Source organism: Pundamilia nyererei, unplaced genomic scaffold (assembly GCF_000239375.1).
Source record: "Pundamilia nyererei isolate P.nyererei 1_Seehausen unplaced genomic scaffold, PunNye1.0 scaffold00192, whole genome shotgun sequence".
NCBI classification, from domain to species: Eukaryota; Metazoa; Chordata; class Actinopteri; order Cichliformes; family Cichlidae; genus Pundamilia; species Pundamilia nyererei.
Window position 1 is genome coordinate 97622 of NW_005187593.1, and position 11759 is coordinate 109380.

The window sequence follows — 11759 nt, forward strand, 5'->3', positions numbered from 1 at the left end:
TTAACTAATCAGTGCTCCGTCTTGATCACTTGGTATGACAGTCTGTTTTCTTCTTCAGAGGCAGACCAGCTTCCATCCCATTACCTCAACGCATCAACGCAGCTGCAGGCAGTTATTGATAAGTCATTAACACATATTTCTCTCACAAAGTTGACAGGCTGTTGTGGTTTGTTGTCTTTGTAAATGTTAGTATCACGTAACCGTGAAAACCTTCATATTCTCATCAGATAGAAGTGATCTTTGAGCAGATGCAAGTGCAAAGTTATGGCCACATCTGTTAATTATAAATGTTGAAGAGAAATGATCTGATGTTCAGCCTCAAACACACGTTTGCTTTAGTTTTGATGTCCCATCTGAGAGGGCTTCTTCCTCTAAGCAATAATTCAAAGATGTGTGTCTGTGAAGAGTTATGAATGCGCTCCATCCTTTCACCTAAACATGGTCACTTCTGGCTCCACAGAAAACAGCGTGGCGGCAGCTAAAACGCAGGGGTGACGCTGCGGTGGCTACGTGTGATGTCACTCGCCCTCTTTCAGATGCATCAGGGGGATCTGCCTCGCCTGGGAGCAGAAAGACGTTGCTTCTCCCAAATCGCTCGCTGCTTCATTATGAATAAACGTTTTCTCATTTGCATTTTAGGTATGGAAACTATTTGATACCCAGGATAAGAAAGGTGTTCACACAGTAGGTAAAACGAAACGTTCATGTGGAGCGTGAACCTCTCAGAGATAGTTTTCTCTGTAATCCTTCTTTTGTCTACTCTGTCCAGAGGTGAGGGGAGCAGATAAAATGCACAGGGCCGTGCCGGCTGCATCATATACAATGACACGATTCACTCGCATCACGCAATGTCAGTTCTGCCGTTTGAACCCATCCACCTCAGCATCCACCTCCAAGGGATAGTCACTCTTCACTGCCCATTTTTCTATTAGCAGGTCAGAGAATAGATGCTAAACTCTGCCTGCATTCAGCTGCTCACTGACTGAACAGCTCTGAAGACCAAGACAGAAGATGATCCTAGAGGCTCGAGCGCTGCACTCCAAAACACTCGGGAGGGAGAAAACTTCTCCACAAAGTGCGTGCATGGAGTTTTCTGGTTCAGATATCTTCAAACAACAAACAAACAAACAACAAACAAACAAACAGATGGTGTCTCCTAAATTTCCTTTTTTTAATTCAATATGTATCTGGGAAAACATGACATAATTCTCACCTGCTACGTTTTTCTGATCACACCAGGAGTAAAAACGCATGCAAACATTGCTTAATAATTGTTCATGTCATTCATATATTTATTTAATTGAGGTGCATGAATGACCACCGTACAGAAGAGGCTCCTGACCTCAGTGAGTCACCTCTATCTGCTGACTTACCCGGCAGTGGGCTCCACCACCAGATCAGGCATCCCCGCGGACGAGCCCTGGCTCACCACTGGAGCTTCGTGGTCCAGGATGAACACTTCATCCTGACAGATTTCTGTCACGAAATGCAGATGCTCCTAAAACAAAACCCCCAAACCCCCAGAGAACCAGGAAAGAAAGAAGGAACGTGAGGAAGAAAATGCACCTGGAAACAAGCTTTGTGAATTCTGAAGCAGCAGGAGAGTCAAAAATACCTGAGCCTTGTCGATGCGATAGAAGCGGTCGGCTGACGTGGCTGCAGAGAAGGAACACGCAGTTACGCGACATAAAACGTCTGTAAAGCTGCATTCATCAAAATCCCTGCGGGGTTTTATGATACCCAAATAATCTTTTATGATTTTAGAAAAAGCTTCAACGACTTTCATTTTTATCGAGTTATAAATTTAGTCTATAACTCAAGTCCAAGACAATAATAATAAACCTTTTTTGTGCTACTTGTGGCTTTTGAAACTTGAAACTTTTGACGCCCCCCTGTGGGAATTCTTTGCAAGTTAGCAAACATTACACATTCAGCCTGGGATCAACTAATACTAGACTTGTAGTCAAGACCGCCTAAACCAAGACCAAGATAATACCAAGACAGACCAGGTGGAGACCAAGACAAAGTTGAGACGGAGACTAAAAAGTCTTTAAACTGCAGCCAGATGCTGCTTCGTTTACGGGTGTCAGGCATATTTATGTGTTTTTGCGATGCACTCACACAGCCCTCCTCCCCGCTGTCTACTGTCTCACTCACTTACTGAGAGGACAGACACACGCTCCACTTCACTGTCACGTCTCTCACCCTCTCTGTTTTCACATAATGATGTTATGCTACATCCTTGCATGTGATTGGCCGCATTATGGAGGGATTGGAGCATAGCTGAGCCACTGTATGAGAGCTGAGCAGCGAAAGGAAATTAAGCGAGGAGCCGGCTCTCGCTCAATGGGAGTCGACTCTTCTGATTCACTACAAAAGCACTCTCTAAGCACGGCTCTTAGAGCTCATAATCTTAATTGTTGTATCACCTGCTGTGGCGCCCCCTTGTGTCAAGTGAGCCAATACAAGCAGCTTTTGAAGGAATTTGTGACCTTTGTTCTTAAAAAGCACAAAATAAATAAACTTTACCCTACTTTCAGGACTGGAGTCTGAATACATTACTGTGTTTGACACTTTACTAAAGGATGTGATGGATAACTGACTAGTTTGGTGACTAGTTGAAGGCTTTAAGAAGCTATGTGTACGGTTTACAGACATAAATAATTCTGTAACAGCATCTTAGTAGAAATTTAACTCTCAAGGAGGGAAGAACAAGTAAGGTTTTAAAATGCTTTGAGTCAAAGTCTGCAAGCTGGTGACCCTATACATGCAGTTTTTGTGTTTTGGGGACCACTAAAATTAAACTTAATTTAATTAACTGCCACAACAGGTGCATGAAGATGTTACCGAGATCCTTCTAGAAGGACTCTGATCCAGTTTAAGGTGTTTCAGTCACTCACAATCCAAGAAGCTCCAGTTGGGAGACAGTCTGCTGGTTGAACTGGTCCGGGGGACACCTCTGCTTTCATCCTGGAGGCAAAGAGACAAATGTTGTGATCGTCGCCATTTTTTATTGAACAATGAACTGAATGTAACAGGGTTCAATCAGGAGATTAATCAGAGTAAGGACGAAGCAAAAGACAGAACACGTGAGAAAGACAAAAGTGCTGTTTACGAGTGTTTTGTAGCGTGGCAGAGATGAGCAAGACAATAAGACAGCATGTAGTGCATATCTATGAGTTGTTTTTAGGGATTTTACCACTCTAAGGGTTACTCTAAGGATTTTAGAGTGGGTGCCAGCCTGTAACAGATAAAGTTAGTTTATATTATTTAGCCAAATGCTTATGAGCTGCCAGCCACCTAAAAATGTTAAACTCTTAGATGACTGTCCAAATGTTTCAGTGTTTCTCAACCCTCACAGAAAGACACCCCAAAGTCATATACCTGGTAGTGCACTCTGTGGCCAGTAGATGGTGCCTGGTGTAAATCCTAGCAAGCACACAGCAGACAGGTTTCAAGGTTAACAAAGAGCCAGAAGCATTTACACAAAAAACACCAACAGCTTCTACACATTTTACATCCAGTCACATGAGACAGACAGCTAAAGAGCACCTCTGCATTCCCGGCAGTGCCGGTCATTCATCCATCTATAAATAACTGAGAAAGGAGCGGCGACGCTGCTGCGTGGATCATGAAATAATGATGAAGAGGAGGAAACAGGAGAAAAGGAGAACAAGGGAGGCAATTAAAGTGATGATGATGATGGTGGTAAAGCTAGAGACTTGCCTCTTGTAATCTGTCAATATAAAGTCTGCAGGTCTCCAGGTCACAGTCCCCCCTCACCACCACTATGCCAACAGGGATGGCTGAGAAAAAACAAAACAAAACACAGACAGATGTTAGAGCTTTAGGGTAATTACAGTAAAGATTTATCAACAAATGGTATCCACAGCTGATCACCTACACTAAGAAAATTATTTTTCTGCACTAGAAACCTTCAGAAATATGTTTAAATATGAAAACGTGGTGCCAGGCTGCAGAAACGTAAATGTTGGACACAGTCCAAAATACTAGTTTTATTTGTCTGTCACATGAGTGAAAGGTTTGTTACTTTATAAACCAATAAAACATTTTTTTTTTGTCATGTGTTTTTTGTCACGTGTCATAGTACAAAACCAGCCTGTATGGAAAGTTTCCTCCTTCATAACCAAAACTCATCCATTTGCTCGTTGTAAAGCTTAAAGTTATGTTTCGTGTATCCTGTTGCTGCCTTTTGGAATTTATTTTTAATGGTTTATTTGACAAACAGTGTGACTTACAGTACTTACGCTAATTTAGTCTTAAGATGTAATTCAGCTTTAGTGGAATTCTTAGCAATAACAAACAGGTTAGCAGGTATCTGCTAGCTATATGTGTGTCATGAAGTTGGTTTGGCTAAAAACAAATGAGCTACAAAATTCTGCAGCTGGTGACCCACAATTTATACAAAAAGTCAGATTAAAGCTGATTTCTTTTTTAATTTAAGAGACACAGAGAGCCTTACATATGTCTCGTAGCCGCTCCTTGTCATACTGCAGCCTGTCGTACTCCTGGAGGCTGATCCGGTTCACTCGAAGACGCAGACGATCTGGAACTGCGTGAGGACTGGAAAAAGCACACACACACACGTGCATGTACATGCACACACGCACAGATCAGACATGCCCGAGCAGACAATGAGAAAGGCATACAGATGCATACATGCACGCACAGACACATCTGGACACAACGCAAAACAGATCTGAGCTTTTATTTAAATCTAAATATAACTGAGTGTCTGCACACCTGAATGAGTGGCAGCTCGATCAGAGGAGAAAACTACGTAAAAACAAACAAACAACTGAGCTGAACTCCTGCACTTCATTATTGACGATGTTTTGGTCCGTCTGACTTTCAGTGAAAGTGATCTCATGCTGAGATGCTGCCCACGTACCTGACGAAGGCTGGACAGACCAAAACACTGGAATCGAATAAATATTTCAGCAGTAAGCAGCACAGTGGAGTTCAGCTCAGCTGCTTTTACCTGATATTTAATTCCTCCTCTGTCTTCTTTCGTTCGTGTGAAAACAGATCTATGAGCTCTGACATTATAAAAGACATCTGCACAGGTGTTTGAAAATCATACGTCCACAGAGCCTCAAAAGCTCTAACTCAATAATCTTACCTGCAAAGGGACAGAAAGCGTTTGAAATTACAACAGTTACATGACTCTTGTTACTCAGAGCACAACATTAAGACACTTTACAGGGTCTGGACATCAAGCGAGAGGCTCGGTTCAGGTAAAGGTAAAGGGACTACAGCGAGGGAAACATTAAGACAAAAGACAGAAGCACACTGAGGAGTGGACAGGCTTTTATCTGCATGCTGCCACGCGCTCTTTCTCTCTCTGCCGCTCTCTTCCAGCCTGTGTAACACAAACACCAACAGCCAGCACGACACAGCAGGGTTTGACCAATACAGCTATTTGAGCATTTCAAATCTGGGGTTCTCAAAATGGGGTTCATGGACCCTCACAGCCAACACGTCCAACAGGAAAAATCTGGGCTTATAAAATAAGGACATTACGACTCCTGTCTGTTACGTCTAACTCTCACAGGTTGCTGTCTTTCTGATTAGCCACCGCTGCTAACGAGCACAGAGGAACATTAGTCAGGGTGTCCTTGGATAACCGTCTCCTCTCTATGAGGTGCCTGCACCTAAAAACCCAAAAAGCGCCACTTTAAATGAGTTGGGAATCCTAATGCAGAGCCTCTTTCAATGTTGGGACTTTGTCCTGATTTGCCCTTCCTCGCATTAAACATGCAGCAGGAGACAGCCCACGTCAGACTCTTCCTCGCTCCTGGAAATACTCTGCTTGGTTCAGGTGAGGGTACTGCCTGAGTTCAGCATGCAGGAGGCTCACTCGTGGTGAATGTACCGGTCATTACCCGTGAGTTTGTACTAAAGTGTTTGCAGGTTAAAGAGCGTGTCATGTTTGAAAGGCCTGGTTGGACATTTAGGTTTCTTCATCAGTGCGATTGCTATTAAGGCTTTTTTTAAACACAACTTTCAAGGAAATATCACTTTCTCTTGTATCATGATTAGGGTGAGGACTTAAGATTGGGTGGGGCCCGTGGGATTTTCTCATTTTAAAATGGGTCGCAGCTTTTCTGCTTCATCCTTTTGTTCAGTAGCCAAAGCTTTGACTGAGCACCACCTCCAATACTACAAATAAAAACTGTTATATGAACAAATAAAATCAAATATTTTATAATTTGCTATCATTAAAATCATCATAACTGACCACAAAAAGCTGGGAAGATGCCAACTGCTGATTTTGTCATGTCAAATATTGGTCAAAGCCTGATGGATCAATAAAGACACAACGCTGTCAACACATTTACTCACACGGACACAAACATCCATCCATCCGGTCACAGAGGGCTCAGGTACTTACACAGAGAAGGAGTCGGGGGGAGCAGAGAGGCGGCGCAGATCAGCTGCACACACCTTCTGAATACTACGGCCGTACACACGCGCACACACACACACACACAGAAGAGAGGAGGAACGTGTGTGTGGGGAGATGAGGGGTGGAAAAAGAGAAAATGACGAGGAGGGGAAAGGAAATGAAAAAAAGAGGAGGGGAAGGAGACAAGGTAAAGAAAAGAAAAGAAATAATTAAAGATCACACCGGCGTGTGTGTTGGAGGAATGAAGAAGTGAATATGAAGGAAGACAAAAGAAGAAGAAGAAGAAGAAGAAGAAGAAGAACAGGAGGAACAGACGGAGAAAAGCCCAGAGGTAAGTGGACAAACATTGATAGCACAGTAGCAGTACAGACAGTCGATAAGTTCTGCTACAGAAAGTCATCACCCTCTATTCTTCCTGCTCTCACATGCACACAGTTACTGTAGCTGACACGGTTTAAAATACACACAGATAAAGACAGAGATATACATGAAGAGATATTAGTGCTACGGGGATGGAGGAGGGTTAGTAGTCTCGTGATTCTCTTTGTGCAGGAGGAAATCACAAGGCAGCACTGCCACTCCTGAAACAGATCAATAAGCATCTCCTGTTCACAGGAAACTGCCAGTGTCACGTGTCAGCGTGTCACCCATGCTCTTGTTTGGATTAATTTGATTACACGTCCCTCCTTTGACTTGGTCTGGCGTGCTGTACGGAGATGTGGGAGACTGACGAGTGAATGTCAGCTCCTGCTAAACAGACTGTGTGACTCATTCAGATTTTTTACAACGCTGCTGGCCTAGATCCTCCATCTGTACGAGCGCGCACGTGTGTGTGTGACTCACTCGTTGAGCAGGGGCACAGAGGTGCGTCTCTTGCTCTTCTGGACCATGTTGGCCTGATTTCGAAGAGAGATGCGGAGAGTGGATGGAGCCAGTCGGCATGGCTCGCCGTCCACCTGAACAGAAAGACACGCTGAGGTCATGTTTTAAAAGTCAAACCGATGACTTCATAGTATTTGCTTCTTTTGGGCTTACATCAGCAGCATATAAATCCGAAAATCAGCCAAGAAGCTACTTGCACTCACAAACAGTTTAAAAGACGGACGTCTTAAACCTGCATTCTTTCTAAGGACCAGCAGAGGGTGACTCTTGTTTGGAAAGAGACCTCCACTTCTATAAAATGAAAACGGCCCTCAACTCACTTGCTCTGTGACCTCAGTAAACACTTCTCTGATGACTTTATATGAGCTCAACCTTCTTTTTCTTTTTTTAAATGGTCATTATTGGGGTCATTTTACCCAAAACAGATTGTTTGAAGGTTTGGTTGGGCTCTTGGAGATGTTTTGAGCCGTCTTCAATTTAGTAATAGCTTGTGTAATGTTTATTTGACCTGGCCTGATAAAAAGAAATGTCAGGTTAAATAAATCTCACAAACCGCAGCACAGTATAGCGGACTCTACTAGAGCGGCATTGCACGATTCAGCTCAAAATAATCCTTCTTTATCTCACACTGAGCCCCTGCTCATCACAAACAGAGGGTTTTAACAGCTCTCATCTCTGTCTCCTATCTGAGCTTTTGATCAGAGTCACTGCAGAAAAGAGGCCGCACACAAACATCTGGCTCACTTTTGTCTGTTTGTCATTAAATATCACAAATAAAATTAAATATATAGCCAATTTTAATACACTCGCACTTCTCACTGCATTTACTGCAGCTGAATGACTTCATCATTTCTGCATGACTGTTACTTTAAACAATGCAGTACTCTACACTACCCCGAGAGGTTCTCATGTACCCATCTGAGAAAAACTGTTTAAGCCTTTTCTTGTTTCTCAACGTTGTTGCTTCTCTGTTTATATTACAGCCAGCACTATAGTTACGTTTTAAATATAATTAATAGATATGAATAAATAATAATGAAATAAAGAATGAATAATGAAATATTGTCCCCTGCAGAGTTACTCAGAGCTAAACGAAGAATTGAATCAAATATTTAAGAGAGAAAAATTAAAAATCAGTCAGTCATCTCAAAGGTTTGTCAAACTGTGAGGTGCATCACCAGAAACATACGGAATTTAAAAAGGTTGATCTTCATGCTGGGAAACAGGACTGACTGTGCTGAAATTAATTTCACCTGAAGTCAATCGTTTTTAATTGTTACTGATCAATTAAACATGTGAGATGGGGAAGTGGGAACTTTATCCAGGTTTTTGTACCAGAGGAAGTCTTAGAAGCACGGACCTAAAGTTTGCTGTCACGTACCAATTCAATTTCAAAGTTTTTATTAATTAATGTTTTTAATACAAGCTAAACTAGGTATATTAAATTTAATTGTTTATCTATTACTTAATTAGTTTAATGCAGCATAAACAGTTTTGGTGGTGAAGAGTCTTTATCAAAAGGAAAAGCTGTAAAACTTCTTCACATTTTCCAAAGCTGTCCAGTGGGCCAGATTGGAGTATTTGCTGGGTCGATTCTGGCCCCCGGGCCTTATGTTAGACACTCCTAAATAAAACTGTACATTTACTACAACAGTTTGTGTTTATTCTGAGGAATTCTACGTGTTTGTTGTTTTCTTATACTCTGATTATTCTCTAGCTGCTCTTGCTTTGAATCCTGCAGGTATGAGGTTGTTATATTACACTCTGTCACTCTAATATTACCTGAACAGGTACAGTCTTGTAGGTAGTGAGGATGACCTCTCTGCACTGGTGAAGTCTCTCTCCGTGACCTCCAACCTGCAGCGCTGCCTAGTGGACAACAGAGACGTTTTCAGATGTGCTTTTCTCTTCGTTGCGCTGCTTCTTTTTTGAAATTCTTACCAGCGAGGCCATGGTGAAGCCGATAACCTCGATGCAGCCGTCGTCATGCCGCTGAGGTTCAAAGTCTCGATGGTCTCCCGTGTTTCCCCATGGCATGGTGCCGGCACAGTATCTGCACACATGTTAACACAAACATGCAACAACAGAGTCTCAAAAACACCTTAAATGTCATTTGGGCTCCCCCTGTGGCGTCCTGTTGATGACACGCTCACTGCTGATGTTTTTTAGCAAAGGTTAAACTCAAATATCAAATCAAGTGCTTTTCTGACTGATTCATCTTTCTCCAGTGACGGCGCAGACTTTCCTCTGACCGAACAGGTATGAAATTTGTTTTTATTGACTGAGGAGTATTTTAACTCCAGGCTGCGTGGGAGGACTGAAGTCAACAGCTTCAGCGAGCATAAAACCTGAATTACACCTCCTGCCTCTACCTTCAGCCCACTTCAAGAATTTAATTAGTCAGGTAGTCACAAGAGAGTTGTGGTGTCTCACAGTTTTCTAGATGCTATTTAACATGCTTTGTCACACACTGAATTGTTAGACAGAAATTAAAACTTACAGATGCCCCATTATTTACACGTTTTTCAATAACAGTGAACTTTTTTCTTTGGTTTTTATTTATTCTTAGCAGAGCAAATACCAAGAAATTCACAAAGAAGCAACACAGCAACACTGTTTTCAAAAAGACTGACTGAGCCACAGATCACAAAACTGCTACTAAATTCACCAATGACTGACTGATGACGCTCGGAGTCTGTCCACCGTGAATTTCTTCGAAAAAAAGAAAATAGCCAGACCTCTGCTGGGAAGGAAAAGCTCTCAAATCTGTCTGGTTCACAAAAGGCATCGAGACAGAACTGACACTGCAGCAGCACTGAGTGACGGGAAAATAAGTACCGCCCCCTCACAGATGTTCAAAGACACAACACATCTATGTCACAGCTTTAGCTGCCTTAATTCTTCATGCCACAGACTCAACAACATCCTGGAAACATCCATGTTGGCATGATAGCATCACACAGTTGCTCCACATTTGTGGGCTGCACATCCATGGTGAGAATTTCCTTTTCCACCACTACTAAAGGTGCTCTGTTGGACTGAGATGGGACTGTGGAGTCCATCTGTGTGCACGTTCAATAAACCAGTTTGACACCATGTGTCATCCTGCTGGAAGCAACCATCGGAGGATGAGTAGGAATCAGCGTGGTCAGCAACAAGACTTGGGTAGGCTAATAAGGGTCACAAAGAATGGAAAAAATCCTCCACACCATTACACCCCCACCCCTTTGTGTTGAAGCTATGAAGCTAATCATTAATATTCAGAAACCTAGACAGTGCCTGACTAAGTTCAGGTCAAGAAATTCCTGGGAACCATCGATTTGCGCTATCGTGGCCACTCCATGATCACCTACCTGGGAATGTTTAGAAACACTATGCACTGGAACTTCAGCTCCTGGATCTTGGGAGTGAGATCTGTGCCATCACACTGTGAAACACATGGAAAGAGAAACATTGAGCCAACGTTTCACAGAATGTGCGCCACATATTTGCAGTATAACAACTTATTTTCACTCTCAGAACGTTTGTTTTGCTTTTAAATGTCATTTCAAGCGTCGCTCGCCGTTCTCAGCTTTTACTCTCAGTTTCACTGTCCTCACTCTCGGTCGAACCCACCCCCACGTTCTGATTAATCAGGTCAAGGGTCACGCCACACTCAGCTCCCTGCAGGATGCCGTTAATGATTTATTGCTGCAACTACGTAAGATGTGCCATTTTCTAAATGTACAAACCATTTCTGGGTCAGATTTTTCATATTAAATTATCCATTTTCCACCAGCAAAGTTTCTAAATCAAAGCATAATTAAAGGATAAGTCCAGTCAAATTCAATATGCTTCTATAAATAAATCCAAGGAAAAGACCAAAACCAACAGAAAGCCTCAGCGCTGCGCATCCGAAGCTTGAGCTCATTCCTCTGTGCCACACAGCTCCATTATTCTCACAGAAACTATATAAAACACATCAGCGTTAACACCTCTAACAAGTTCCTGCATTACAATGAATGAGGGCACTGTAAATCTGCTGATGCTGCTATAAATACTCACAGCAACAACAAATTAGCAGCTGAAAACAATCTCAAACAAACAGTTTTTCCTCCTGTGTTACTAATATTTGTTCAAAACTGCAGCGCCAAGATTTTTTTAAGGAAACGATTGAGATTGAGTCTTTTTTTTTTTCTTTCTTTGAATGACGGGATATATTTATTATCCAAAGATTTATATCAGCAGCAGGAAACAAGAAGCTTGAGGATGAGAGTCAGCATCAGAGTAGGGAAGTCGGAAAATGTTCCGAGACGATCAAAAAACTGTTTGTGTTTTGCTGCTCTGGCATGAAATTTCAACAGATGCTGCTCTCGGGGCATCCCTGACACTGAAGACACAGTAAACAATCCTGTAATTTAGTTATGTTCTACTCAGTCCAAGATAGTTACAGGGTTTGTTAACTGGG

General features: G+C 42.4%; 1 protein-coding gene across 1 annotated transcript in view; it reads right to left on the reverse strand.

Moving 5' to 3' along the window:
• dgki (diacylglycerol kinase, iota) overlaps positions 1-11759 on the reverse strand; it is a 92906-nt gene that overhangs the window by 13780 nt on the left and 67367 nt on the right. Inside the window, exons 17-27 of the mRNA XM_005747272.2 lie at positions 10666-10739; positions 9254-9365; positions 9095-9181; positions 7274-7386; positions 6416-6478; positions 4484-4584; positions 3727-3806; positions 3385-3429; positions 2901-2970; positions 1616-1656; positions 1374-1498 (exon numbers count right to left, since the gene is read on the reverse strand). Of these exons, the coding sequence (XP_005747329.1) occupies positions 1374-1498; positions 1616-1656; positions 2901-2970; positions 3385-3429; positions 3727-3806; positions 4484-4584; positions 6416-6478; positions 7274-7386; positions 9095-9181; positions 9254-9365; positions 10666-10739 (911 nt within the window). The remainder of the gene's footprint in view (positions 1-1373; positions 1499-1615; positions 1657-2900; positions 2971-3384; positions 3430-3726; positions 3807-4483; positions 4585-6415; positions 6479-7273; positions 7387-9094; positions 9182-9253; positions 9366-10665; positions 10740-11759) is intronic.